Raw genomic sequence first — 27,905 nt, forward strand, 5'->3', positions numbered from 1 at the left:
GCCAAATTTAAAGAAACAAAGAGGACTTGTAGGAGATTACAATAATGGCTCATTTAGAAAAATTCTCAAGAAATCATATTTAAAAGTCCAAACAGGCTCAGCAGTTTCAGAAAGACATAAGGGAAAACTCCTACCTTAGATGCCAAAACAACATCTGTCCTATTCTCCTGTTAGCGAGTGCTCTCTCTAATAGAAATCTGGAGAGTGCACAATCAAGAAAAGGTTCATATTTCAGGACTTGCACAAGTTGAAGAAGATACTGAGAGAGCTCTTCATCACTAGAATGAGATACATAAAAAGCAGTTAGTAGCAGAGTAACTAGATCAATGATATTCCAGAAATTCAGATGCATATGGCAAATCCAACGCTGTCAGATTTGTTTCAATAGCAAGAATGTCCCCCAGTTTTTCAGTCGCACGGAAGACAATAAAACACAACTTAATGCAACTGTTTGATTGATCAGTTCATCAGTAAGTTATACCTCTAACAGAATTTTATGGCCCTCAAACACATAGAGCAAAAACCTGGTGTTCTGCCATAAGCTTTTACAAGACCGAGATCTGAGGCTTGTGCTAGGTTAAGCATCTGGGACATTAATTATTTCAGACTGGACATTGTCTCCCCCTGACTGAGGAGCTGGACCTTCGGAACCACATAAAGAACCACTGTAACCCACAAGTTAGCAGCAGTGGGCACAGGCAAGGAATAATTGCATATAACCATCAAAGTCACTCAGCTTACAAATGAGGAGGAGAGTATTCATTCCAGTCAATGCAATTCAATTAACATGTCTTTAAAAGTTACTACCTGTCAGTTAACAGGTGTTACTTTATTAAGATACACCTACAAAGAGATCCATTTAGCCAAAATATTTTGTTTTGGGCTTGTTCAGTTTAGGGTTTTTTTGCTTTTGTTCATTTGTTTTAATCATACCAACAACTTGAAGGTTTTTAGAGGATAAGGAAAAAGCACATCATCTTTAAGAAACCAAACAGTGCCCAAATTAGTCCTACTTCGTAAGTGCAAATTTAAGTATTTAGCCACAGTTCATAAATATACCTTTGAAAAGCTCTATGCTAATGAACTATTTCAAGTATTATTGACATAATAAAAATAATTCCAATAATTATTTATAAAATCCTGTATTCCCCCTCCCCCAAAAAACCAATTATGTTACTCTAAAACAAATGTGAATGTTCCTTGGCTAATTACATTTGAGTATCTTTTATCCTATAAAAGGCCCGCAGAATTCAAATTCTCTGCAAAGATGGAAGGAAAAGAGCAGAAATTCTTCTGTCAGTCCCTTGAAGATTCCAGAGATGCACATAGTGAATTATTTCATTCTCTCCATCCTACTCTGAAAAGCTTCAGTAACTTGCTAAAAAAGTTCAATTATGCTGTGTTGTATTCATTTTTGCCTATTTTTTTAATATCAGCTAATAAAATCACCTTTAGGTTACGGTTTTTACCAGCTGCCTTCAGCAGACTTTTTAAAGAAGCTGAAAATTGATTTTTGACAGCCAACTGAACACACTTTTGTTTCAGAGCCAGAACTAAGAATTCTGGAAATAATTCCAGATGTAACAACTCAGTATTATCAGGATAGCCCAGCAGCTAAATTGCTTGTTTGCATTTGAAAGAAGTCAAAATATTCCTTCTTTTTTTTTTTTTTAAGCCCAGAAGGCTGGCCTTGGCCATTAAAAAAATAAATCATTAAGCTATTCACCACAGAGAATTTAGAATTCAAGGACAGGAAATACGCACTAATGCTGCAAATGATAATGCTATAAAATCTTGCCCTAGGTTACAGTGAAGAGCAAAATTACATGAGAGAAAGAAAGAACTGCAGATAGCAAAAGCTACTGTGAAGAACAAATAAAACAGTAACTATTTTTGGTTTTGTTGTTTGTTTGTTTGTTGTACTATGTGCTAGAACTTACATTTCTTCTAAATAACATCGCAAACACCTGACAGAGTGTGAGGTGCCTGGACGGCTATTTTCATAGTATTTGATTACTGTAATATTTTCTGCCTTTGTTATTAAGAAGTTCTCACGCTATCTTGCTCTCCCTTTGTCCGAGAGAGTGGTGAACACACAACCCTCTTTGGGACAAAGGTTCTCTTAGCTACATGGAAAATAATAATCATTGAATACAAGATATCAGAATAAGAAGGTTTTATTTGGCTGCCAACGTGCTTATCTAGAAATTACACTGCTTTATTTGGCCATCTATTGATGGCAGGCAATGTGTTTAAATCTTTCCTCTTTTCTCCGTAAACAAAGAGAATACAGTTTTTCACCCCAGAAATCCTTGCACGGTGAAGTAATACAACATACTCACCTCATTTGCTTTAAACAACCCACTGCATATTCTCTGACGTACTGGTCTGGATAATTGAAATCCAAGAGCTCTAACGCTTCTCTAGGCAGCAGCTTGGGCCATATCTGAAGGAGAGCCTGAAGCTGTTTTAAAAAGAAGACTGTTAGGTTACAAGTAAAGTAACTATTTAAGAAAGCAGATGGGTATAACCGCCTATAAAACATTCACACTGCTAACAGAAGGAGGCTAGAAACTGCTCATAAGTGGGGCGAGAACAGGAAGGAGAGAAAGAATTCTGGGAAAAAATGGGCCCACTTTTAATTAAATTTCTTACCCTTCAAAATGTTCAAGATTATTTTTTCAGTACTAGGTCTCATTTAGTCTGAAAAATCTGTTTCTGCACACACAGACACAATGCACAGTAAACAAAAATTAGATAAGCCCAGATACATATGTTTTAGAAAGAGTTTCAAGAACATTTAGATAAAGTTCCATAAATGCTCTCATAAATACAGAAACATTTTGGGAATGGTTAAAGTTTTTCATAAAAAAAAAAAAGAAATCAAAGAAAGTTTTTGATGATACAGATCTTTACCAAAAATGTTTATCCACCTCAACTGACGGGGCCTTTTCCCATATGCACTATGGATGACAATGAGCGTAAATTGCAAAAGGGATGACTCAGGTTAGATATTTAAAAAAAAAAAAATCCCCAAACTGAAGACAATTATGTGCTGTAAAAAATTACAGAAAACATTAGTGTATTATTTTGGACTACCAAAAAGAACAACAAACTCATATAATTTATCCTATATCAAGGATCCACCTATTCCTAAAAAGCATCGCAAAAGTTGGATTCTGTTGGGGTGAACACAGCAAAAGGCAGCTAGACCAACTTCTTTACAGTATAGGGAAATAACCGTGCACATCTATACAAATAATACAGTTTTACTGAAAATGTAATATTGTATCACAGCCCCGGTCTTCAAGTCCTTGATCACTACTTCAAAGAGATTCTATGTGGTCAAATAGTCAGCACCATGAGCAGGAAGTTTATTCTACCACTAGTGGGTATCGTATCTCTTTGAAAAAAATCATCTGTCTGCCTCAATGAGGTTTAATTACCCAGTCTGACATGTGGATTTTTATAATCTTTGAGCAGTTTAACGATATTTATAAGAAGCCTTATTTCAGATCTTGATTTACAAACTTAAACTTTTTTTAATAACCTTATTCTATAAATACTTACTATGAAGATGGTCAAATGCTGGAACACGTTGCCCAGAGAGACTCCAGAGTCAAAACCCAGCTGGACACGGCCCTGCTCCAGCTGATCATGCTTGAGCCAGACGGATGCTTGGACTAGACGATCTCAAGTGGTCCCTGCCAAACCTAACTGACTTCTGTGATTCTATGGAATTCCTTCCATTTAAGACCAAAGCTGAGCACCAGATTTTTAAATTAGCCTGTATAAATAATTGCTGTGCTCTTCTCTTCATTCAGAGGACCTCTGAAATGCATTTTGGGTTTTGGTTTTTTTAAGGTAGGCTGCTGCGTATGTGTCCAGGCCACAGAAGGTACACAAGGAACTTTGCTTTACACAATAGTACCATTTCAAAATGTTTATACTCGGGAAAGAAAACCTATCTACTCATTATTTGACTCCAGCATTTTTCTCCACTGTCATTGCCTTTTCCCTTACCTGAGCAACATCTTCAAGTTTGTTCCATTTTAAAGAGAGCAGCAGCTTTGGCAACGATTGTGGAAAATTTTCACGACAGTCATATCGCAAAGTCCAAATAAGATCCATTTCATTTTCACAGAGTTGAGATAAAGGATCTCTTTCCATTATTTCTTTTAGTACAATATAAAACTTCTTACCACCTCGACCCTAGAAAATGAAAAATTTGTAATGTTTTGATATATTCAGTATGATTCTTATATTTTAGCTCAAATACTAGAAATCCTACACCGGGAAAAACATCAGATAAAACTCATGAAACACGGGGGAATGACTACTATGCCTTTCTTTCAGATTCAAATTTCTTAAGCTGTAAGAACTGTCACTATGATTCAAAATTCAGCACACAGAAGTTTCTGAAAAAGTAACAAAACTTTAGACTTAATGACACTAGATGGCAATATTTCCATTTTCCAGCTCTAACATGGAGAACTTTGTTTAGGATGCATATACTTTCTCATTATGTTTTTCCAGTAGGTAAATTTAATAGATATACATATAAATTATTTTTAATTAAAAGCCAAAAGATACTTTTCGAACAATAACCAAAGGGAAGTATATTTCCTAAGTATATAAACACGTATTTGTCTTCTAGACCAGACTTGTCATTTCCAGACATTTCGCACCATTTTATCTGTGAAGCATTAACATTGGTATTGATGGTGTAAATCAGCTTGTATGAATGAGTCTTCACACTGTCTCAGTTAACAACTGCAAGGGCAGAAATTAAAGCAGTGATGGCAGCAACAACAGCATTCCACAAATTAATGGGTGGCAAATGAAACTGCTGCTTCTGGATAAGGAGGTAGTAGTAGCTGAAGGGAGTAAGTTACTTTCAAGACATATTTTGAGAAACAATATGGCAAATTTTAAATACCAACGACAACTTTATCTTCGCAAAGCTGAGGAATTTTCCACGTAATTTTAAGAGGTAGGTCAAAGGTCTTTACATTAATGGAAAATAAAAAAAACACAAAACAACAAAGGAAAGGAATGGTAGGTAAAACCAATTAGGATTCATGGCAGAAACAAAGAGCTCTCATGAAATAACATCCCGCACAGGCTTCCCACCTGACAAAAAATACATCTGCTGCACAGAGAATGTAACTTTAGCTCCTTCTAGAAATGATAAATGCCTGAGCCTTGTATTATGCTGAAATGTTTTAAGTAAATATTTTCATGTAAAAATACCACCTAAGTATAAATTCTTTAGGAGACTTTAAAAAGCTGGTTGAATTGCAATGCTTGTTTGGGAAACTAAGCACATTCTCTGATTCTGTATCAAAATAAGTAAACAGTCTTGAAATTAAGGTGATTCTTGTATCTGAAAATGTGAATATTTCAACGTTAAGTCACAATTCTGTCCAGCTGGCCTGCTGCTATTGAAGATTTACAATTATTTGCACACTAAGTTGTTTGCACTGAGTTTTCACTTTTCCTGAGCATTTTAGTCACTTGGTATTGCAACTAACACATTCTTCAATGAACTGCTTTATTCTTATATAAAATGCAGTTATTATTACTGTTGATCCAACTGTGCTTTCCCCATCTTATACTGTGTTTTTCTGTATTTTTGTATATAATACGAAGAAAACACCTTCAGATTTTGGTGATCTTTTCAAAATTTGTCCTTAAATTAGAACTATCCAGTTTCTCAAAAGCAGCATATAATCACCCTATTTAAGAAACATCATCTAGGACCATTTTTGAGAGAGCTTATTTGGAAACATCTGACAACCAGGCAAATCATCATACTTGACAGAACTGAGCCATTTTCCAGCCATATTTCATGTATCCTGGGAACGTATTCCAGATCTAGATGTGATGCGAATCTTAGCTGTGTTCCAAATCCAGAGTATGTGAAGCGATTGTGCTTTCTGACAAAAAACAGCCAAGAAGTCCAAAAACATATCAGAAAAAGTGGATGTATACCTGAATTACATGGCAGTTCACCAAAGTGAATTACATAAGAAAACACAGCCAGCAGAACTGTTGTTATCCAAGCAGTTGACTTATCTCTACATTGATGCAGAAGATAAAAACCACAAAGCCTCAGCAAATTAATTTTAAAATGGTCTTTAGCAGCTGCTTACCGTCATTGCAGCATTGTCACTGTTTCTTGCAATCTCAGCTGCCTTTTCAAGTATCTGCAAAAAGAAGGTTTTAATTAAATTAGATTTAAAAACAAATCTGACTGCATTGAAAGGATAAACATAGAAATTAATTAGATAAGGAAATTTTGCTATCTTTTGGATAATTGCAATACTGTTGTTTTGTATATACAGTGGTATAACATGGACTTCTATGCTGTGTCATAAGCGAAATGGTCTTCCCTATAGCATCTCATTTTCTGTTTCTGTTTGTGTTTCCTCCTTATTTTTCAGCACAGCAAACCAAGTCTTCCACTCTAAATTATCCTTTGCTTTCTCATCTCTACTTCTGCTGTTTTTGGGGGCACTGCTTCCATGACCCATACCTGTTACCCACAGATCCACACTTCTAGCATTCTGTTTCAGTGTGAATCCACGAACAATCCTCTCATATCGCCCACACGATCTCAGTGTTTCCAGTTCTCTAAATTTAGGATCTTCCCTTGTGTAACATCATGAACAACCAGCTTCCAGAGCAAACTCATTTAATGATACAGTGAATGTTCCTTCCACAAGCTCTCAGTGCCAGTTAATATAAAGCAACCTTCAGGAACAAGGATTGCTACTTTTCTTAACAACAAAGCAACATTTCCCCAGAAGTTTAGCTCTGAGTTACGGTTGCTCTTTCTTTTTGTTGTTTGTTTTTTGTTTGTTGGCCTTTTGAACATTCGGCTTGGTTTTTGAAGTTCATGTAATAAATCACAATGCGTAGTTAAAGTACAGATGTAAACACAAACAAACTATTCTGCACCCTTAGTGCAACCAACACAGATGTGTTAGAACGGTGACTGCCTAAGCTGAGCTGGTCAGGTAGGTATATCTTCAGCTGCCAAATGCTGCTGCTTTGAGGAACAATTCATAACATGAAATACCAATTAAGAAAGAACTCTAAGGAACTACACCACCTCTCTTCCCTCAGAGCTCTGCCTCTCCCATCACCCGGGAACGTAACACCAAACCCAGACACAGATGTAGCAAGACTTGTGTTGTCTTTACTCAGGCAATATGAGAAATAACAAAAGACTACCATAATCAGAGCATAAATACTCAGCAGCTAAAAATCCTTTAAAAAGGCATACTAGCTTGTTTTATTTCTTTCCCTGTATGAAATGCTTATTATTATAATGCATTGTCTGCTACTTGGCTACAAAGCTTGTTTCTACAATGCGTAAAAGCACGCATAAACAAAACCACAATGTCCTAACTCCGTGTTTGATGCTTGCATCCTTGTGTGCTTTAGAGTTACTCTGTTTGCTAATAAGCGTTCACCTGAATGACGTGCCACTCTGTGTGTCCGAAGCACCGATCGTTAACCAGCCCCATATATGGCTGGGATAACAGTTTTCTTATCAATTGTCGAGGTACTTTTGCTTTTTCACACAACAGCCCCAAAGAGCTGTTCACTGCTAGTAGAATGATGCTACGATTGAAAAGATCCATCTATTTTTGCACATTATGTTTCTTAAAATAAAAACTTGGCATCCAATTCTCCATTTTCTTGGCAGAAACATACAACAACACTGGGAAAATTAGAAGCAGCCATACAGCAGGCAAGTCTCATTTAGCCGACTTTGAAAAACAGATTTTCAGCTCATATAATTCAAGTAGCTACCAAGATTCATCAGGACCCTCACCAAAAGAATCTTTTAGAGACTGGGTATCTTACTCTCTTTTCCAAGGGAGAAATTGCAGTCTACCCACAGAAATTGATTGCATTGTCAAAGACTCTAGAGCTTTGATTTTCCCAGCAATACTGCAAAGCAGTTTTTTAAGTCTAGGAAATTGCAAGTAACAAAAATTACTGGGGGAAAAAAAATAAACCTGCTGAAAAAGAAAACAAAACCAAAAACATTTTGTAGCATTTTCTCAAAGCTGAGTGTTTTCAATGAGTGTTTCATTACCAACTCTGCAATCACTTTATAAAAATGCTCTGGGGTTTTCCTCTGAGACACAGGATTTCTCAGGTACAGTTCAAGAAGAGGGAAAAGCCACAAAATAAAACAATCCAGCGCTCAACCAAAAGTTACAAGGGATGGTGAAGACCATCAATCCCTCTGGTAACTTGCTCAGTACAATCTTTTGTCTGTATTCACCCCAGCCTTTTAACATACTGAAAACTTGGTATCACAGGTACAAATAGAAGGAATAACCGAGCTAGAACAAATATGTGATTACTGAAGAAATATACTTTTACATAACATGTTTGTAATAGGCACATAAAAGCAGCTTTTTTCTTTATAAATTAAATACATACAGTATAATGAGAAAAAAAAATAAAGCATTGCAAATAAACCAATAACAAAACTGGCTAAAATATTTTCAATATGAAGCATAAACTGGTCAACCATAATTAAGAAGGCAATTAGTCAGTACTGTTTTAGGTCTTGAGATATTTTCAATGCTGTTTTAATACAATAAGGCAGGTGGGATGGGGGTGGCGGGAGGGGAACAAACAACAACAACAACAACAACAACAACAAAGCAACCACTCAACCCAAAAATCAAAAAAACCCATCTTGTTATTTGATTTTATTTTGATGAACCTTAAAACCCAAAATCCCTTTTTCACCAAACTAATAAAGCTTGGTGGTTTCTGCCTTTTTGTTCATTTTCTTTAAGTAATCATTAACTTTCCCCTCAAAAAAATTCAGACTAACGTATGTATGAGTTAAACCTTGTTTTTAAAATGCATCATTAGCCATCTGTTTTAACACTTATTTTATTACTTGTTTCCTGGTCTCAGCTCTATTTGCTGGTTTGTGAACAATTTGCCATCTCATGTTCACACTACAGACATAACCATGTGTATTCCAAAGATGCATTTCTTTTCTAGCCAGACATTCCGTATCTGTAGAAAACTGCAGGGCAACTGAGTGGATTTTGTTCAACAGCAGACCTTGAGAAATCCCTTTTCACACAGTATTTGGAGTCTATTTATCATTAAAGTATTTTAGCTCATAGAGGGAAGTGTCCCAAAGAATGGGTAACATACACCTGTACAAAGAAATAACAGATTTTTATAGATCACAGGAAGCACAGTTTTAAGGTTTCCAGAATGGCACGTAAATTTAGTTTCTTGTAAAATCATTGATATTGGAAACTGATTACGCTTCTGAACCTCAAGAGACTATGTATTTTTAAAAGTATATGTCTTCATTATACTATCTGAAGACCCTGCAGTCAGAGCACAGGCATCCTAATGCAGTGTAAGTTTAAAAAACTCGAGTATGTTAACTAAAATGTGGGAAGTCAGGAATCCAGTAGAAAAGGCAGTGTTGAAAGGAAAGAAATAGTGATTACCTTATCAAAGGGAGGGTAATTAATAGGCTGCTTTGAATATTCTTGAAATCTAATGTGCAAAGCTGTTGCATTTTCAGTGTAAGGATTAGTCTGGACGGTTCCCATTGGATTCAACATTTCTTCAAGTTCATCTGAAACATTAGAACAATTAATATTATAGGCCAGACATGCATTAAAATTAAAAAATCCAAAAGGCAAAGATGCAATAAGAAAATGCTTACCGTCTACAATGGACAACAAAACGCTTTGATGCGCGGCATTTTTATTACAATGCACTGCATTTCCAGCATACACTACCCATACCTCCTACGTTCACCAATTCTCACCCAATGAGAAACTGATTTTCTCTTCCCAAAATAAACATTAACAGTCATGGGAAGCTGATACACCCTTATACTGAGCCAAATCCCAGTAAGATCTGCAGCTTCTCTAAATGAGTATAAACACTGCCTACGTAACAAACTGCATGAAAAAAGAGAGTTTTAAGCCAGATTTCTCTCAGCATTACAGCTGAGTTCACACACGGTTTCTCAGGATAGAATGAAGAGTGACATGGAGATTTCGGACACTATTACAAATCAATCTGAATGTCAGGAAAGGAAGAATGCTATTTCCAAGTAAACTCTTGGCCTTCTCCTTCCTGATACACAATACTTTCAGGAAAGAGATTAAGACATATATTTATTCACATAAAAAATACAAGTAGTAAAGAGATTACGAAAGAAAATTCAACATGCATATAGAAAATGTTCTACAGTTTGATACTACTCTTCTTTGATCTTATAAATAAAGTCCAAATCTTCGAAGTTAAACTTTACCAGGGAATGACGACCAGCTGTGCAGTACCAGTTCTCCATTCTTCAGCTGTCCTTTATAATCAAATACCATGGTATTTACCCAGGCTACAGGATAATGCTGTTAAAGGAAAGAATTTTTACATGGAAACCAAGGTGCCAGTAAACACTACTATGCAGCAAGCACTACAAGTAAAATCAAGAGGGTTGAGGGTTTGTTGTTGGTTTTTTTGTTTGTTCGGTTTTTTAATGGTGATATCTTTCAGAAAAGCAGTTCAGCGCATGCAGAGTTTTCAGTACGAACCCCAGTGCCACTGGGGACAATAAGACTCCATTTTAAGGGCGTCATTCTGTCACTGTAAAATTATACATAAATACACATTTCTCCGAACATGAGCCTAGACGCTAATTTTTTCATCTTTTCCCAATCACAGCTCATCTGGAGTTCAGAACACAACTGACCTTTTAAAACACAATTCTTTAAGCAGCCATTTGTCAACTGGCTTACAACCAAAATTTTCATGCCTTCTTCAGTGTCTGAGAAGTATGAAAAGTTCTTTTTCGTATCAAGATGTGCCCTTCTTAACACATGTTCTTTTTTTTTTTGTCATTTTGCATTCTTGAACATAAAAGTGAAGACAATTAAAGATTTCTGAATACTTATTTCAACATAATTCAGAGGTACACTCAAGAAAAACAACAAATGAAATAATTACCACTTTTCCTGCTTTCCTAATAGTTTGGTATTTGGAAGGATTCATTGCCTTGGTGGACTTCTTTGTTTTCATCTTATCCATCACAGCATAAACTGCAAAGCAGAGCCTTGCCATTCTTGGTAGATCACAGACATTTATTTCAAACTCTAGCACTTCATTCCAAACATGGTCACTTCTCCCAGATATTTCTGTGCTTACAATGGTTTTGCAAAGGAGCTCTGTACCATGGAAAAGACCAGCCCTAACATGAACCTGCAATAAAAAATAACAAGGAATCTTAAGCTTGCCGCAAAACCTACAAATTTCTACATAGAATATTATATGGAACAAACGTAAATGCATTCCATCCATATTTATATCTTAAAGGAAATACTCATTTTGAGGTTTTAAAATGAAACAAACAATCCTTGAGAACAAATTCTTTATATCCTGCTGTTCACATTCCTGGCCAAATTAAAATAGATTTGTTTAAATCATGTTGGTTACCTATTTTTTCAGTACCAAATTACTTACATTACCATATACAACTAATAATAATAACATTTGTAGTAACAAATTTGTAGAAGCAAATACAATATATGGATACACAAATGTTTTTAACTTAACACACACAACATGGAAGGAAATAATGGGAAACAAGCAACTAAGCAGAACGAAAAGTTTAATCTCATTTTCTGAATACAAATTCCAACCTCTTGGTAGAACCAATTTATGCTTCTAATTGAGAAAAGTTTTGGGGTTTTTTTTCAGCTTAAGAAAATATTCGTTTTTTCTTAAACTGTTTATAAAAATGTACAAATTATTGAAATGAATGTTGTTCTACCTCACAGGCAAGTGTCTTGTAAGGTCTTTAAGTACTTGTGCAATAAATTGCCATGTGTTAACAAGTTGTGGTCTGTAAAACAGTCAGTAGCCCAGTCATGGACATTTTCACAGGAAGCGATACTACAGCTTTTCTTTGTGTTCAGCACATTTAGAAAATAAAATACAGATTGCATGGAAGCATGCAGTCCATGTTTAGACACACAGAGAATATATTCTGGACTAAAAGAATACCTTAAGTTCCATTGAAAAATGCTTATTATTTAATGTACTTTAATTTGTCAGATGTTTACAACAGTTTAGTTTGAATAAGTGTATTTCATACCAATATCAGTACTATACAGATACTATCTTAAAAAAATCAAGTACCATATGAACAGTTGCGTCATGCTGTCCATGCTTACTGATAATGTTCTAACGCACATATCTAACTTCATATAATAAAGCAATACTTTAGCAAGAATGCAAGATTTTAACCAATACTACCAACATAACTGGGAATAACTAAAAATTCTTACACTTTTGCTGAACTGAAATCTGTATTATTTTGACTTCACTAAACATCAAAAGTTATTAAAATTATGAAGATAACATCTTATAGTAGGTACAGTTACTTACTTTGGCATTTTCTTCTGTATTTAGTTTATTACCCTTTAACAGAATAATCTTGAAAGGGTTGGAAATATCCCATACACTCTGAGAAGGGAAACAAAGATTACAAGTTCTTTCTTAATCAATGTAACATATTCAGACCTATTTTATAAGCTAAGTATTTTAAGCAAACTCATAAATACAAACTAAAAAGATGCATTTTTAAAAATACAATTTTGAAATCTTCAAATGAATTTATTATCATAACTATAAGACCATACAAGATGTTCTAAAGGGAGAAAAATCAGAAAAAAACACTCAGGTTAAAGAGGAGGTTGGGAGGTTGTAAAACACATTGGGTATTACTTGCTGGCAATCTGGAATAACCTTTCAAATTTATTGATCACTCTGAATATATAAAGTGTGTAACAGAGCAAAGTCTGTCCATATTTCTTAGAATGATAGTACATAAATTCAAATTGTTCTGTAAAGCCATAAGTTTAGCAATAAAGGAAGCACCATATTAAAAGATATTTAGATGTATATTATGGCAAAACTTGCCACCATTGAGGTGGCAACACCAGACAAGTGAATCTGGGCTAATACAAGAGATTGCAGACCACCACTGCCTAAGCTAGTGGAGCCCACACATTGTATTGAAGCTGGAGAATCCAGGTTCTCTGCAACAACTTCTCCAGCTGCTGGTAACAGATCATGACTCACTTTTCTGGGCTCTGATTAAGAGTAGAATCAATAGCAATGGAAAGGAAATCGTGAAGGTGAGGGATGGATGAGGCAAGAGAAGGTAAAAAGTTTCCAGGAAGCATCAAAGTCTGCTATTTCTGCCGTAAATCTTCTCACAAGCAACAGGAGACTCTGAGCAGACCCAGGTGACCTGCACTGGAAAACAACAGCAGAAGCACAAATCCCAGGCACTGTGGTTTTTATTCCACAAGTCACTGTTCCTTTGGGTATCAGATATTCTCCATATCAACTTACAGTTGTTGCTCTTGTTTTTTTTGGTGGCAGAGGAAGAGGAAGGTTGGATGATTTTCGATGTATGGCAGCTTCTACAGCAATCATCTCCTGCTCGCACATTTTCTTTATGGTGCAACACTCAACTAGAGTCAGCTGGGGAAGAGTCCTGTTCATCACACAGTTGCGTATATACTAAAAGTCCATGGAAAACAGTTATCAGCCAGCAGACTACTTCTACAGCAACTTTCAAATCAAAGGAACAAATAATATATTACAAAGATAGAAAGGAAATGGTGCACATGTATTTTACAACTGGAGAGGGCTGCAGACATGAGGAGGAAGCCTATTATTGCTCAGCATAGCTGATCATCCAGTGGCACAAGAAGCAAGGTCAATTTTTGGCAAAGGCACCAGAGAACTGTTACAGCAAGTTCCAAAGAGCTGTACACACCTGAAACTGAATTAATGGATGATCACCAAAAACATATTCTAGCCTTCCGCTAACTTGCAGCACATAGTCAGCAGGATCAACTTCCTCATCTTCTTTTCCATGGATAGTCAAACGTTTTCGGATTGCCAGCTCATTCAGCTTGATGGGATTCATGTTAGGAGACACCTGAAAACTAAACACATCCTAACAAAACACAAACAGGAATACTGAATGTCAAATTTGCCATAGTCAGATGTACAAGGCTTAAACCACAGCATACACAATAAAATAGGCAGAAATACTGAACTGTTAAAACCAGTCTATTATAAGACAGTTATGACTACATCTTCAGTGTAATCAGAGCAACAGTCACCATAAAAGCTGCAAAATGGTCAATTCCCAGACTTGCATAGTATCGGAAGTACTTTTAAGAACACAACTTTATCTAAGGGATTCAGTGATTTAAAGACTTCTAGATCAGGATATTGTTCTAGAAGCTTGTATTTTAGAACGTGAATAAGGGAGGCAATAAATCATGCATATATTTCAAGGTATTTAGCACTACTAGATGTGTTAATTTTTCTTCTGTCTAGCCACTAATAAGTTATCCTCTTTCTAGATACCACTGCACTGAGAAAAAGAAAGCTTCAAGTAATAAAGCAGAAGAAATTGTTAATGTGATTTATGTACAAAAACACCATTTCCTTTGGAGGAGTGTAGAAAAGGGGTAGCAGCCAATACCTGTAGCATTCTGAATGTAACATAGAGGCTCTATGCATTTTCAAAGAAAAATGTTAATCAAACCTTTAGAAGTTGCTTAGGTATTACCAAAGAATCTCTAATATTGATGCGTTATAAAAAGGTTAAACGTTACTTTCTTAAAATTTAAAAGAAAAGAAAAAAAAAGTTTAAGGTAATTTAAAGATCCTAATGTAAAAGGCCGCCTGTGAAATCTTTCCTCTCCCTTAATCTGCCACGCTTACTTGCAAAGGCTGATTCAGTGAGTTCTGGTTTTACTGTTTTGACTTACTTTTTTTTAATTTACACACACAGACTCCTGAAGATTTCTAAAGTATTCCAAAAGCAGCTGAAGTGTTGTCTGGCTAATATTTGTCTGACTTGTGTTTTATTTATATCAAAGTTTACTGGTAAAAAGCCAAGCTGCCCTAATTGAAAAATCTAACTCTGTAAAGTCAGGCAAAACTAATTCAGTATTTTCTCGGTTTCTGCACGGTTCACAATAGCTTTCACTGCTCGGAAAGCTGCCAGACTGTGAAGGCTTTCTGCTCCCATCATAACTGCTATCAAGTAGACAGGCAGTGACACTTTTTCTTCCCGGGAAGCTGGTGCCCTAGGACAGCCACCTTGCTTCCAAATTGTAGGTATTTACACATAGGTCATAGAAAAGAGGATCAGTCTCTTTCTCATGCTCCAGAGATGATGCAAAGATGTAGCTTTTACAGCTCACCCACACATTCTAGAAAGAAAGTTTAATATACCTTTCTCTCAATCTTGCAGCATCCTTACTGAAAGAACACGACAGTTCCCACACTTCCTATTTAATTCTTCGGAGATTATTCTAGCACTCAGTGCAAGTAGTAGAGCCTGGAACAGTTTACTGCTCTAAAAACCAGCTCATATTTGAACTGTTAATAGCTTTGAAGGTCAGAACTGGCAGCAGAAGCATCCAAAACATTCGAAATGTCAGCAGCCTAAGCTATTACAGTGGAAAGCAATAGATTCTGCACCAGCACGACCTTTTGCACTGCTTTGGACTGTTATCATACAGATATATATACACAATACTTTAATTAAAAGCTAACCCACAGGTACTCTCATTCCTGGACAAGACGACCTCTACTAAGCCAAAGAGGATGGAAAACGTTTTGTTATACAAACACCTATACATCCAACATCTGCTAGTGTTACTGGTGATCAAATTTAGTATTCACCTCTGCAATTAGTGTTTCCAAAGTAAAATATTATTTTACCATTTTGGATTTTTTATTTTTGAAGTTAAAAACGATAGTATCAAAAATATGATAGTTTTGTAAGTAAAATCAGCTGAATCATCAGAAAAAATCAGTATCTAGCACCTGGGTCAAAACAAACACCAAATATAGCCTGATATATTGACACACTTGTGAGACTTTATGGTTTCCAATGCTGATCCCTCACTGTTACCCAAAAGAACACAGTGCAAAAAGTGAATGATGGGAATGCTGGACTCAAGTAGAATCATAGCGACTTCAACCTCAAAAAAATGAAGCTAAATCATTTTAGGTGGAAACGAAAGGATTTGGTTTGGGGTGGTGGTTTCTTGTTTGGTTTTGTTTGGTTGGTTTTGTTTGTTTGTTTTGCTTTAAATAAACAACCTACTGATTTGTTAGCTGAAACAAAAAGGTAACTCCAAGTTTCAGCTAGTGGTTTATTTGTCTATATGAATCTCTAGTGTAGGGAATACCAATTCCTCTTTTTTTAAAGGTATCGCTCAACCTAATTACTGGATCAGCCCCAAAGACGTTGAACAGAGAGAAGTGTGTTCAGTATGGTGCCTCCCAATTTGTCCGCATCCCCTGAGCCTAAAATTGAACTCTAGCTGAGCAACACAGTAACAACAGCTGGCCAAAACAAGTCCTGACAACCGTGAATTATGTTTTACATTTAAATGAACATGAAATAATATAGAATATACAAGTTGTACATTTTTACTTTGGAAGCAGAACTGTAATTTGACCTTAGACGTTCAGTTCACAACTACAGGTTCACATCCTCACTTACTTTCAAGAGTCAAGGATCCCGGTGAAAAAATTTACATTTTAAGGCCAACATCATAACGCTAGTATTCTATTTCATTTATATCCTTAATCACAAGCTAGTTGAGATCAGGATCAAGAACAGTACATAAAATGTGGTCAACAACCATTCCTACCTGGCAGTTATCAAAATGAACAGCCACTACAATATTTCCATTATAAAGCTTATCTTGGAAGCTCTCCGGGATAACAGGTTCCTGTTCTGGTGGGTAGGTGTGCTTTAACCAGTCCATCCAGGAGAGACCCACAAGCGACTGAATCTTTTCCTCACTGATTTTCCGCATTTTAGCTCGGAAGTCATTCACTTCAGGATCTTGTAATGCATCAAACTCATGGAGACCTGAAAGAATTCAAGCAAGCAAAAGGATATACACCTCTACAAATGCTGCTCATCTATTTACCAGCCCACTCAAACTTCTATTAAGTTAAGGTTACATAAGTGGTTTTCTTCAGACATCCCACCCAAACTGGGTGCTCAAAAGTGGGTTGAGTTCTATGTTGCCCTGTACATCAGTGGACTTCCAAAGTTACCTACACAACTCCCATGCAACCCGGCATGAGAGTTTAGTTTAAACAGCAAGAACTAATGTCTCTCTTAGGTACTATTAAATGGAAAAGCCAACCCCACCATGAGCTCAAGAGAGTTTGGAAGGTTTTAAGTCTCTCCTCACAAGAGCAAATGCAAAGAAAGCACAGCAACGGGGGGAAGAAGTGTTTGCAAACTATTTTTTTTAAATCCCACAGAAAGATAATATACTTTTAAAATTTTGTTTGGAAGTCATAAAGAAGGCTACTCTAACTAGATCCATTTATTCTTGAATTTTCCTTCTTCCATTCAAGTCAAAATGACAACACTAAAATTTTAACCAATCCAAGACCAGTAAAATCTCTTTTCCAAAATATGTAAGGAGAGAATACACAGTGGAGAGTCCATATAACTGGACTCGGTACTTGAGGAAGTACAGGGCCTGCAAGTGTTTCTTTCTTTTCTCCTGAGCTTTGAAGGACACTGTCCAAATTACACAAAGCACTGAACACCTCTTGAGAACAAACCACTAAGTTTAGAAGCTTAGACAGGAACACATTTTTTCCACTGCTAAGGTGCAGAATAGGGGCTGCATAAGGAAGGATCTTGTACAGCTATAATACAGAAAATATTTAATCAAAGAACGTGAATCTCTCGGAACCTGTCAGAATATGTCTGAATGGTTAAACTGGCTAACTGTTTCCATTGTCAGTTTTAACAAATAGGCAGACAGAAATCTAAACAAAACCTGCACTCTTTATAAAAGAGCTAACAATGGTTCATTGTTTTAAAACAAGAGGTATGACCTCACGCAACCCTGTCAATCTTGATTGTATAACCAAGCAGAGTCGATTTAAAAGCTGAAAATTCTGAAATAACATCAAGAACAAGTTTCTATGAAACCTTTAAAAATAGCTGTTCATTGTTCACTGAAAATCAGTGCCACAATTGAGAGCAAAAACAAGAATCATATTGTTAACCAACTCAGAACCCATGTATAACAAATCCGCAATAATTTCTAGTTCCTCTGTGTCTGTTAGGCTATGGTAACACTTTTCATGGATTATGCTTTCCTTTACTTAGTAATAATACTATAATTTTTTCCCTCATCTAGTAAGATAAAATTTGCTCTTGATTGATGGAGTAATACAATACACTGCTGAAACATAATACAGAAAGTGGCTTTCAACAACTTTCAAATGCTTCATCTTGAGTATTTGATTTTTTTTAAACTACGTCACTATTATAATAGTTTGAGAAAGGGAAATTCTGTCAGGGAAATACTTAGGTTTTGATACTTTTTATTTTTCTACTGTTACCTGCTCAGTTAGACCCTCAAAAACCATAGCTTAGCCTTGTTTTTCAAAAAAAAGTTAAACATAATTACCTTTGCCTATAAGGACACCTATTTTGGAATCCAACTTTTCTCCTGGATCACAATTCCTTGTCACTAGTTTAAGGACAGGAAGAAAGGGTCTAACATCACAAAGTCTCCGTGTTTCATCTTCTAATTCTTCATGTACAGCAGTCTGATTCACACAGGAGAACATGTAAGAATCAATCTCCATGAGGAGATGAAAGAGTGGATAGGAGTGTGCCTGCTTCCATAACAGCTGCAAAGAAAACACATAAACAAACTAAACAGTAAAGCACGAACATAACTTATGGCACTGAAAGTAACATTAATTTCCATTTATATTCCAGAAAGAACATAAGAGTAACATATCTGGTAATCTGGTTCATTTTCATCTCTATACGTTGTTACATATCTACTTTGTCTTGTTTGTAGTCTCTATCTTGAGGTTATCTTTAAGCAGAAGTCGTGTGCTTAAATATCCCAGGGGTAAAAAACCCCACAAGGACAAGTACTACGAGCTGATGAGAGGGCAGCACTAACCCTCATCCTGGCGCTTATCCTGGGATTGACCCAATATCGTCCTATTTGCGGTCAAGTTGCAGGACCGCGGCTGTCACTACAGTAACAAAGCACTTGCTGATTTTGCAGGCAGATGTTCTTGACACCAACCAGCACACTGTCACTCTCCTCCACTCATTCCTGTAGCTTCCTATCAAAACTCTTCTCCCTCAAGACACATCTATACTTTCTTTTTCAAGTGATTATTGTGATATATAGGCAGCAAGTTCCCACTATGGAAACAATTGCTGAATTTTAAAAAAGTCATGGTTTTCTGGAAAATTCTGTTGCGATACACTATTAATGTAGAGCTATTAGAACAGTCTCTGATGAAGTGTAACCATGATGAAGAAGTAATTTCTATGAACCTTGCCATCTGCCCCAAAACATTCCGAATCTTCAAACACATACACATCTTTATTAATCAATATGCTTTGCCTGGGCCCTCAGTAAGTTATTGTTATGACTGCTCAAATCCATTAATAGATTTGCAAAAAGGTACATAAAAATCAGACACAGCACTAATTAACTTTTAAGTTAATTGACCATTTGGTATTACCTGTTTAATATGAGATATGGTGGCATCTCGAGGGACATCCAAGTTGATGTAGATTCCAGTGGGCAACAGGAAGTCCACAGATATTGAGCCATCAGCACCAATCTGTGAATCCACTGCCCAGATGTCAAGGCTGTCTGTCACGGCAGGAGGCATTATGGAACCTCAATAAAATCATAACCACATGGCCTTGGGGGAGGAAAAAAGAGAAAATTCAGTATACTTAACCTTCTATAATTAGACACACATTTTAAAGCCTTTGGAAAGTTTACATAAGCCTGCTTGTACAGCTCAGCTTGCAAGTCTGAGGTCTCAAATGCCAGTATTGCAAACACATAAGCATAGTTTTAGTCATTAATTCCATTTAGTATAAAAAAAACACTTGTCTGGTAAAGCACTACTGCTGAGATGTTTAAATCATTAAAACAAAGTAACAGGAGAAAAAACTAACTAATTAAAGGCTGGTTTAAAAGAAAGGTAGAAATTCATTTTTGATTTTTCTAAAATTATTTACCTGCATAAAATACAATCAAAGTAAACCTCTTGGACAGAGCATGGCAATATTCAATATGAAAACACACGATCCATTTCATAATTTGTTTTTGCAAATTTCCTGTTAGGTGGCCAGAGTAACATATTAAACTTGGAAGACTATACTAATAGTAGGAAAATCAACTTCAGCTCTATTAGAAAGTGACTTTCCCCCTAAATACATTTATCTCAATTTGCTTTCACCCTCCAAAAAAGATAATCTCTCAGGAATCCAACCCACTGTGTAAACTACATCCACTGCAGGGTGGGGGAAACCCTTGGTGTGATCTGCTTCAGCTCACTACACTGGCTTTCTGATTACTTGTCCTTCGTATTTCAAGACTCTTACTTACTCTTAATGCTACCAACTGTTTTTTCTGACCTTCCAGGTCCTGTGTTTTGATTACCACTCTCAAAAGACACATTTTCCCTTCAATCACTATTCACTGAAGTATTTATCTTCCTCTTCATCCAGGTGATGCTCTTCAGCTGTCAAAGGGATGGGACGTGTTGTAAAACACTAATGTAATGTGCTACTCTGACAAAGAAAGTTACTCCCACACCTTTCTAATTCTTGTTGGACATCACAAAATGTGGGAAATCACCATTTGTAGAAAAATAAGCCAGAATGTGCAACTCCACTACAACTTTCCACTACTTTTATCACTCCTTCCCTTCTCTTCTCGATCCATTCCCTGCTCTGAAATCAGGCCTGTTCTGCTTAACTGAAGGTATTTCCCATATTACAGCACCAGTAAAAAAAGCAGGAGGGAACCAATCCGCAGCACTGCTGTTCTTTATACATCACAGTGCAGGTTCAAACAAGCTCATCAGCAAATGAAAAACAAAAATTAGCACAACAGCTTCCCAAAATTCAGTCACTACCGCTGACTACATGGCAAAAAAGTCTGACACATATTTTCCACCTTGTTAAGACATTAGGCAAAATCCATTATCCAAAGGTAACCCTTTCTACACGTGCTATAAGTATGGAGGTATACCTAGATACAGTACAGATTGCTTAAATTGGTCATGCCAATGACCAATCCATAATTATCACACTGTACAAACTTTCCAAATGCATTTGCATTTATTAATACAGTTTTTTAATCCCAAAGCAATTTATTACTATTTTTCACCAAAACAAGCAACCAGGAAAACTTTTTAAAATGCACTATAATTGAACCCACCACAAAACTCCAGGATACCAACTACAACACCATGAAAGTGCCCCTCCTCCCCCAACCCCTGCCTCCAGCTTTTTTCTTTACAAATCAGCTTAGTTTAGGAGAAGTCACACCACCAGATACTAAATCCAAACTTTACAATACGCAGGAGTTAGCACTTCATTTATAGCAAGTTAAATTTGTTTGATACTCCTATTTTACAGAAATTCAACCTTTAAAATTGATAGGCTTTTAAATCAAACAATCCATTGTCATATGCATCATTGTCCCTAACTGACAACAGAAATGCAAAAGTCAGACTTCAGAAAGTCTCTTTGTAATCCCTTGCTTGCCACAGGCAGCTTACAATGAAATAAATGAGCAAGCAAGCACAGGGGAAAGCTGAATCTGCCTACTATGGATAAGAGAATATGTCAGCAGCACAAAAATCAACTACTACATAAGCCTGACTTCTTATTGACAAACAAACTATGAATATTTTGTACATATTATAAAGGGCTGTTCAGTGCTAACTTTTACTGATCATCATTGTTAAACAAATAGTACCATTTAAAGCATCACTGTAAAATACACACAATCCATCTCTGCCTCAGTACTGGTGTCTACCCCTCCAGTTACCATAAGTGTATAAAATTACTCATCTGATATTTGGAAAACTTAAGGAGATTAAAATCTCCAGCAGAGAAAGAGGGTTGGCTAGGAAGAACTGAAATCTCCTAGAGCTTACCAGTGATCAGTGGAACAGCAAGTCCAAACCCCACACGGAGCCCAGCTAAACACTCAAAGCAGGTATTTGGCAGCACAGCTATACTACTATTAGCTTGCCAGTCCAAAGCTGCCTTAGATATGAGACAACACACTTAAGTCTCACCTCTAACTGCCATATAAATACACTAAATAATGAGACCCAAGTCATCTCAAAACCTTTCCATCCAGCCTTAGCAAACTTGTGAGGACCCACGCAAGCATGATTGCTGCCAATACATCTTGTTACCAAACTAAATGTGTGGATCATTTAGTATATTGCTTGTACTAGATAAAAATAAAGTAGAATTTTCGTTAAAGGCAAATAAAAATCCTCTAACTTTCAAAAAGCACAAATACGTAAGGAAAAATACTTTTCCCCAATGGAAGCAACCCTTAGGGAGCTCCTATCATCTTCATTATCGAATAATAGCTTATAAGCATCGGGTCCTGATTCCCCCCAAAAATATGCTACACTGCACCAGACTGAATCAAAACAAAAAGAACTGGAGGTCAGGGTGTAGACCTGGTGACAAAAGCAAATGAGGTGTGAAAACATTTTATCGTAATTACCAGATTCATCCATTCACTCATCAATGGGAGTGGAAAGTTTAGCACAGTGTGTAATCTCTTAAATTGTCTAAAGGAACAAAATAAAGTATAACCCCATCACACAACACAGACTACGCTATCAGGAAAACACAGCATCTACCAAAAAAAATCTAGAGAAAATCTGGTGTTTCTCATTACCAATCAGTATATATTTAACAAGCTACTATTTAAACAGGATATTCTTTCTTTTCCTCCATCTACTTCTACCTGTAAAATCGTGGCTGAAATTCTGTTGCAACTGACAACAGTAGTCACAGAAAAATCATTTGAATTATGTAAAACCAATGATTTTTCATACTTGGGCACAGACCGGCTATATTTTCAGTCATTTTCCACGGGCATCACAGTAAAATAAAGTGATATCACTTTAACAGATACAGCAGCAAGGAAAACATTAATCTGTTCTATATAGTTATTTTGTTCAAAATTCCTATTTTAATTCAGCATAAGATCTTCTCTATTTTCATCCTCTTTTGCGTGTTTTTCCACAAGATGTGCAATTATTGAAACCACTTTAGTGCATCAACAAGAGTTTAAAATGATCAAAGCAGCAACACTTCAAAATGCTGTTACATACCAATAACCTAGACACCAGAGAGTTATGATGTTCTCGTAAGAGAATCGGAGACTTTCAACACGGGCATCAGAATATTTTAAAATTCCACTTCCATTTTCAGTTAAAAAAGGACAAGCAATCACCACGCCAATCTGAGCATGCTGGGAAGCTATTCTTGCTTTCAGGCACTTACTCAATATTTCCTTCCTCAAGGCACCAGGTTAGTGTCTTATACAGCCAGCACCCAGCTTCCACCAATAGCTGACATCACAGGGGTCAAGAAAGAACGAGTATTTATGCTGAGAATAACACTGCCAACATAAGACGGCTGTGAGAATGAGTCATGGGCTAAACTGTAAAATGTGTGGTGGCACTAGTGACTAACAATATCACATCTAGTAACTGAAACAAAGGCAGAAAGCCATCTGGATTGGGAGCAATAACACCAGAAACCTTTTAAACAACTTCCAGCTAAAGGAAAAAAACAACAATCAAAATAATAATAAAAAGGTATTTCAGGCTGTTAACCTCATAGCTATTCTTGCCTACTGTCAGGTTAAAAACAACCTCTCATATAAAAGAAGGAAGTAATTAAAGCAGTACTTAAACTTCGCTACTCAAGTATCTAATCAATGATTGTTTAAATTTAATAGCAACAAAGCCCAATATTAAACGCTTTTCTGAGTCACAGGTACATAGTATTGATAGACAGCATTCCAACCTTCCCATGTAAGGTGTAAATTCTCTCTGAACTTTGATTTATGCATTTCAGATTTGTATGTATGCGTATATATATATATATATATACACACACACACACTCACTCAATCTCAGAAACACTCAATTTGTATTTTAATACACCAGCAGTTCTGAAAAAGCTGTTTAGACTAATGGAAAGAAATGGAACACAGATTAGTAGAACATCTGCAGAATGAGGAAAAGAGAAAGAAAATTTAACACTCATCTTCACATTTAAAGTACACAGACAAGAAGCCATACAACAAGATTTCTCAAACCAAGACAACTGCCTGCAATTTTTTTATCTATGAATCTGTACATCTGGTATGTCACACCAAGCATTAGCACTGAAGTGGAACAACCACCACTGCAAGCTGTTGACACACAGGTTGGACACCTCCATGATAGCTTTTCCATTGGACAGTGCAAGCGCAGCTGTGCAAGGCAGCGTCAGGCTCAGGGACAGCCAGCAGGGAGCCTGCATCCCCACTCCTGCCCCCCTGCTCCGGGCTGCCCCATCCTGCTCCAGCACACCTCGAGTCTCCTCACCAACCACTTCACCTTATCATCCAGCTGGAATCGATGAGTAATTTTCTTTCACATTGTCTACTTGAATCAAATCACAAAAGGATCTAAAGAGTGCCAGAGCCTCTGAAAGGAGGAGAACGAAAGCAGGATCTTCCCTTTTCATCAGCAGCAAGCCTCCAGATTGTGTCTCAACCTCACAATGCAGTTTACAACTGGCTAAAACTGATGGAAAATTATTCTGCCCTTTCTGTCAGCAAGATCAGAGCACTGATCCAACTGAGATTTTACGTATTTCTCTCAAGTTAGTTTTCAGTGAAAACAGCTTTCTAAGCAGGCACACTGCATGAACACAGGGAGAAGGTGGTAGTAACCCTTGGCTGGGAACAGGGCAAGGCCATCCCTTCTGACAGCAGCTCAGATTTTGAGCAACTTAAGCAAAGTAACACTTTCATTTGCTTTCAACAGGGAGAAAGAATTCCCAAATAAAAGACAATTAACATTCTAAATGCCTGAAGCAAAATGCCTTCACACTAACACAGTTCCAGCTAGGTAAAAGGGGAGGAACGAATCTAGTGAACTATACAGTAAGTTATACAGATTTCCATCACTGATGTCTTCCATAAACATTCACTTGTCTTGACACTGCTACACCAACACACCAGACCATTTCACCAGAGAAGCGATGTAAGCTATTTTTGTCTTCATTATGGATTCCTGCAGAGGGTGAGAATTTCCTCCGTGAAATTGATATGAAAGTTACAGAATTTAATTTTCTGTCTTTCCTCTGTTTTGTAACCTCGATCACAAGATAATCAGACATTTTAAGCAGGAGAGACCAGCCACAGACTACAATTCCTGAACAGCTATTGACAACAGCTGCGTTCCCAGACACAGGATTCTTAGTTGTTGCTCTTGTCCTGTTGCGGGGTTAGGGGTGTGTGTTTTATTTTCTTTTTTGAAGGACTTACCACTTCTAGACAGACAGAAGAATTTGCTCTAGTGCTAACAGCCTATTCCAGAAGCCAAGACTTTGTAGCTTCTACCTCACCCTGACAAAAGAATATCTCATCATCTAACCAGAGAGACCACTAGGAAAGTGAAAAACAAACACACAAAACCCAAACAAAAACACACACAAAATTAAACAAACAAAACCACCACACAAACAAACAAAACGGGGCTATCAGAAGCAGGCTGCTTCCTTACTGTTTCCTAAAAGGGTTTCAGGAAAGATGACGGTCAGAAGTAAACTACATTTCTTTTTCTGTGAATTGCAGCCCACCTCTTTTATATTTTTTTTTCCCCTCTAACCAAACCATGGAACCAGAACCACGCGTGCCTGGGCTATCCAGTGCAGGTAAAAAGCAGTCTGCAAAAACAACACAGGCAATGCCTCCAGCAAGTGTCAATCACCACCAGAGCCACTGGAACATTGTATTATATCAATTAACAAAACCCAGGCATTCAGAACATCCCCAAGAATTATAAGACCTATCTTTTAGACTGGAGACCAGTAGGATTCCAGAAGTTGTGGTTACAAGTTGGGGTTGTGTTCCCTTACTCAGCCATCCACTCAGAAGCTAATCCTGTTTTGCTGAGAAGGCAGGCAAGACCAGTTTGTGGCAAACTCAATTCCACCGTGACTACTTCAGGAGAAGAGAGCACTGAGATCCCAGGACCACCCAGCTGCAAAGGCTTCACACCACTGCTGTAAGACTTGGTGAACTCAGTTCTACCTGTGTTGAGTAGTTAACTCGCTCATGTAAAGGAATTAAATTCAGAAAGTACAGATAACTGACATAAAACAGTGCTGACCACAGAAAAAAGCGAAGCATGAGAGGGAACAAGAACATGCTCAGAGAGAGTGAGCCTGTCTAGAGGGACTACAAAAAATTAGACCTGGAGTAACAATGCAATGAAGTTTCATTTGAAAATAGTTTATCATATCAGCAAAAGACTCAGCCATTAAAAAGTACTCACAAATCCACATGGATTGCTATGAACATCCAACATTAATCTGTGTCAGGTGAGTTCTTCTAAACCAATATTTTGAGGAATCCACCAATTATGAAATTTCATGTTATGTCATTAAGTCAGAAATTCTCCTTTATTTGTGAACTCGCCACAAATCCCCTAACACTCATACTTTGAGGTGTATTTTTTGGTTATCAGAAGAATACCACTGCAAAATCTAATGCAACATTCAATCTATTATCTTGAAGCATAATAAAAAAGAATTATTAATAAAAGACAACAAGCTGCAGGGAAGCTGGTAAATATAAATACCCACACAACACAGCGCTAGAGGAAAACTCTTACGCCCCATTATCCCTCACAGCATTTACTCTCCTGGGCTGCCTCGTAGCACCAAGAAAATATAGTCTTCAGACAGTTATTTAGAAGAAATACCATACATTTGAAATGATGTCACCTACCCCTGGGATGTGGTCACAGTTCTCTCGGGATTAAATAAGCATGCTATCCCAAATAGATACAAGAAGAGTAGTGGGGGGAGGAGTGGGAGAAGAAATCACTTGTGTATTAAAAAGTCAGTTTCCTTAAGAAATAAATTTATTTTACACCACCTCTTTGAAACAAGTGCGCATTTTAAGGGCACATAAGTACCTACAACTCTTCAGGTTCAACATAAACCTGGATTTATTTTTCTTTTCAGTAAAAACATTACTATTTACATAAAGGATAAATATCAGAAACTAGCTTAATTTGATTATGCAAAGACTAAGAGCACTCTGCTTATTCATATTTTTGCTTTATATAATAAGATATCACAACTGTTAAGCACCACATTCACAGCACCACTGTGATCAATACAGCTATTTATCTGCTGCTTGTCCCGTCATATGGTAGTCAAGGGGCTAAAAAAACCCCAAAAGTCTCGCAGCAGTGAAAGCAGTTGAAAAGGGCCACCCTGTCCAGCCAGACACACAAGAGCAGTGTTTAAACAATATCTTACTGTCCAGAAGAGGCTAGATGACAATCTGTCCACAGTGATTTTCTAGCAAACAGCGGCAGCATATCACGTCGTCTAAGTAGGAGAAACACTAAGCCCTTACACAATGTAATCATTGTAATCGTTTTTCTAACTACGTAAACATCTAGTTATAAAAACATGAGCAAGCTATAAAGGAAATATTTGAGAACAAATAAAGGAAAATAATCTAGCAGCAAAGATGGAAAAGGAGTCAGAATATACAGGAAGGTTTATATCCTATGAAACTTAGAATTCTGATTTCTTCGAAAGTTCTGAAGTCAAATATAAACATCAGATCAGTGTGCCAGTTCACGGCTCTATAAAACTACATCCTCTTCTGTTCCTAAAATTGTAGCAAATT

The 27,905-nt window shown here is 36.8% G+C and overlaps 1 protein-coding gene across 8 annotated transcripts in view; it reads right to left on the reverse strand.

Moving 5' to 3' along the window:
• Positions 1-27,905, reverse strand: part of PIK3CB (phosphatidylinositol-4,5-bisphosphate 3-kinase catalytic subunit beta) — a 91,766-nt gene that overhangs the window by 15,591 nt on the left and 48,270 nt on the right. For all 8 annotated transcript variants that reach the window (XM_065074379.1, XM_065074378.1, XM_065074383.1 and 5 more), the window contains 13 exons: positions 19,660-19,845; positions 18,573-18,798; positions 16,776-16,999; positions 13,865-14,047; positions 13,435-13,605; positions 12,463-12,540; positions 11,023-11,274; positions 10,331-10,427; positions 9,513-9,643; positions 6,156-6,209; positions 4,024-4,212; positions 2,343-2,464; positions 135-278 (listed from right to left, as the gene is read on the reverse strand). In XM_065074379.1, the coding sequence (XP_064930451.1) occupies positions 135-278; positions 2,343-2,464; positions 4,024-4,212; positions 6,156-6,209; positions 9,513-9,643; positions 10,331-10,427; positions 11,023-11,274; positions 12,463-12,540; positions 13,435-13,605; positions 13,865-14,047; positions 16,776-16,999; positions 18,573-18,798; positions 19,660-19,812 (2,024 nt within the window). In that variant the 5' untranslated portion in view covers positions 19,813-19,845. The remainder of the gene's footprint in view (positions 1-134; positions 279-2,342; positions 2,465-4,023; positions 4,213-6,155; positions 6,210-9,512; positions 9,644-10,330; positions 10,428-11,022; positions 11,275-12,462; positions 12,541-13,434; positions 13,606-13,864; positions 14,048-16,775; positions 17,000-18,572; positions 18,799-19,659; positions 19,846-27,905) is intronic.

The sequence above is a fragment of the Columba livia genome, chromosome 9, assembly GCF_036013475.1.
Source record: "Columba livia isolate bColLiv1 breed racing homer chromosome 9, bColLiv1.pat.W.v2, whole genome shotgun sequence".
Classification (NCBI taxonomy): domain Eukaryota; kingdom Metazoa; phylum Chordata; class Aves; order Columbiformes; family Columbidae; genus Columba; species Columba livia.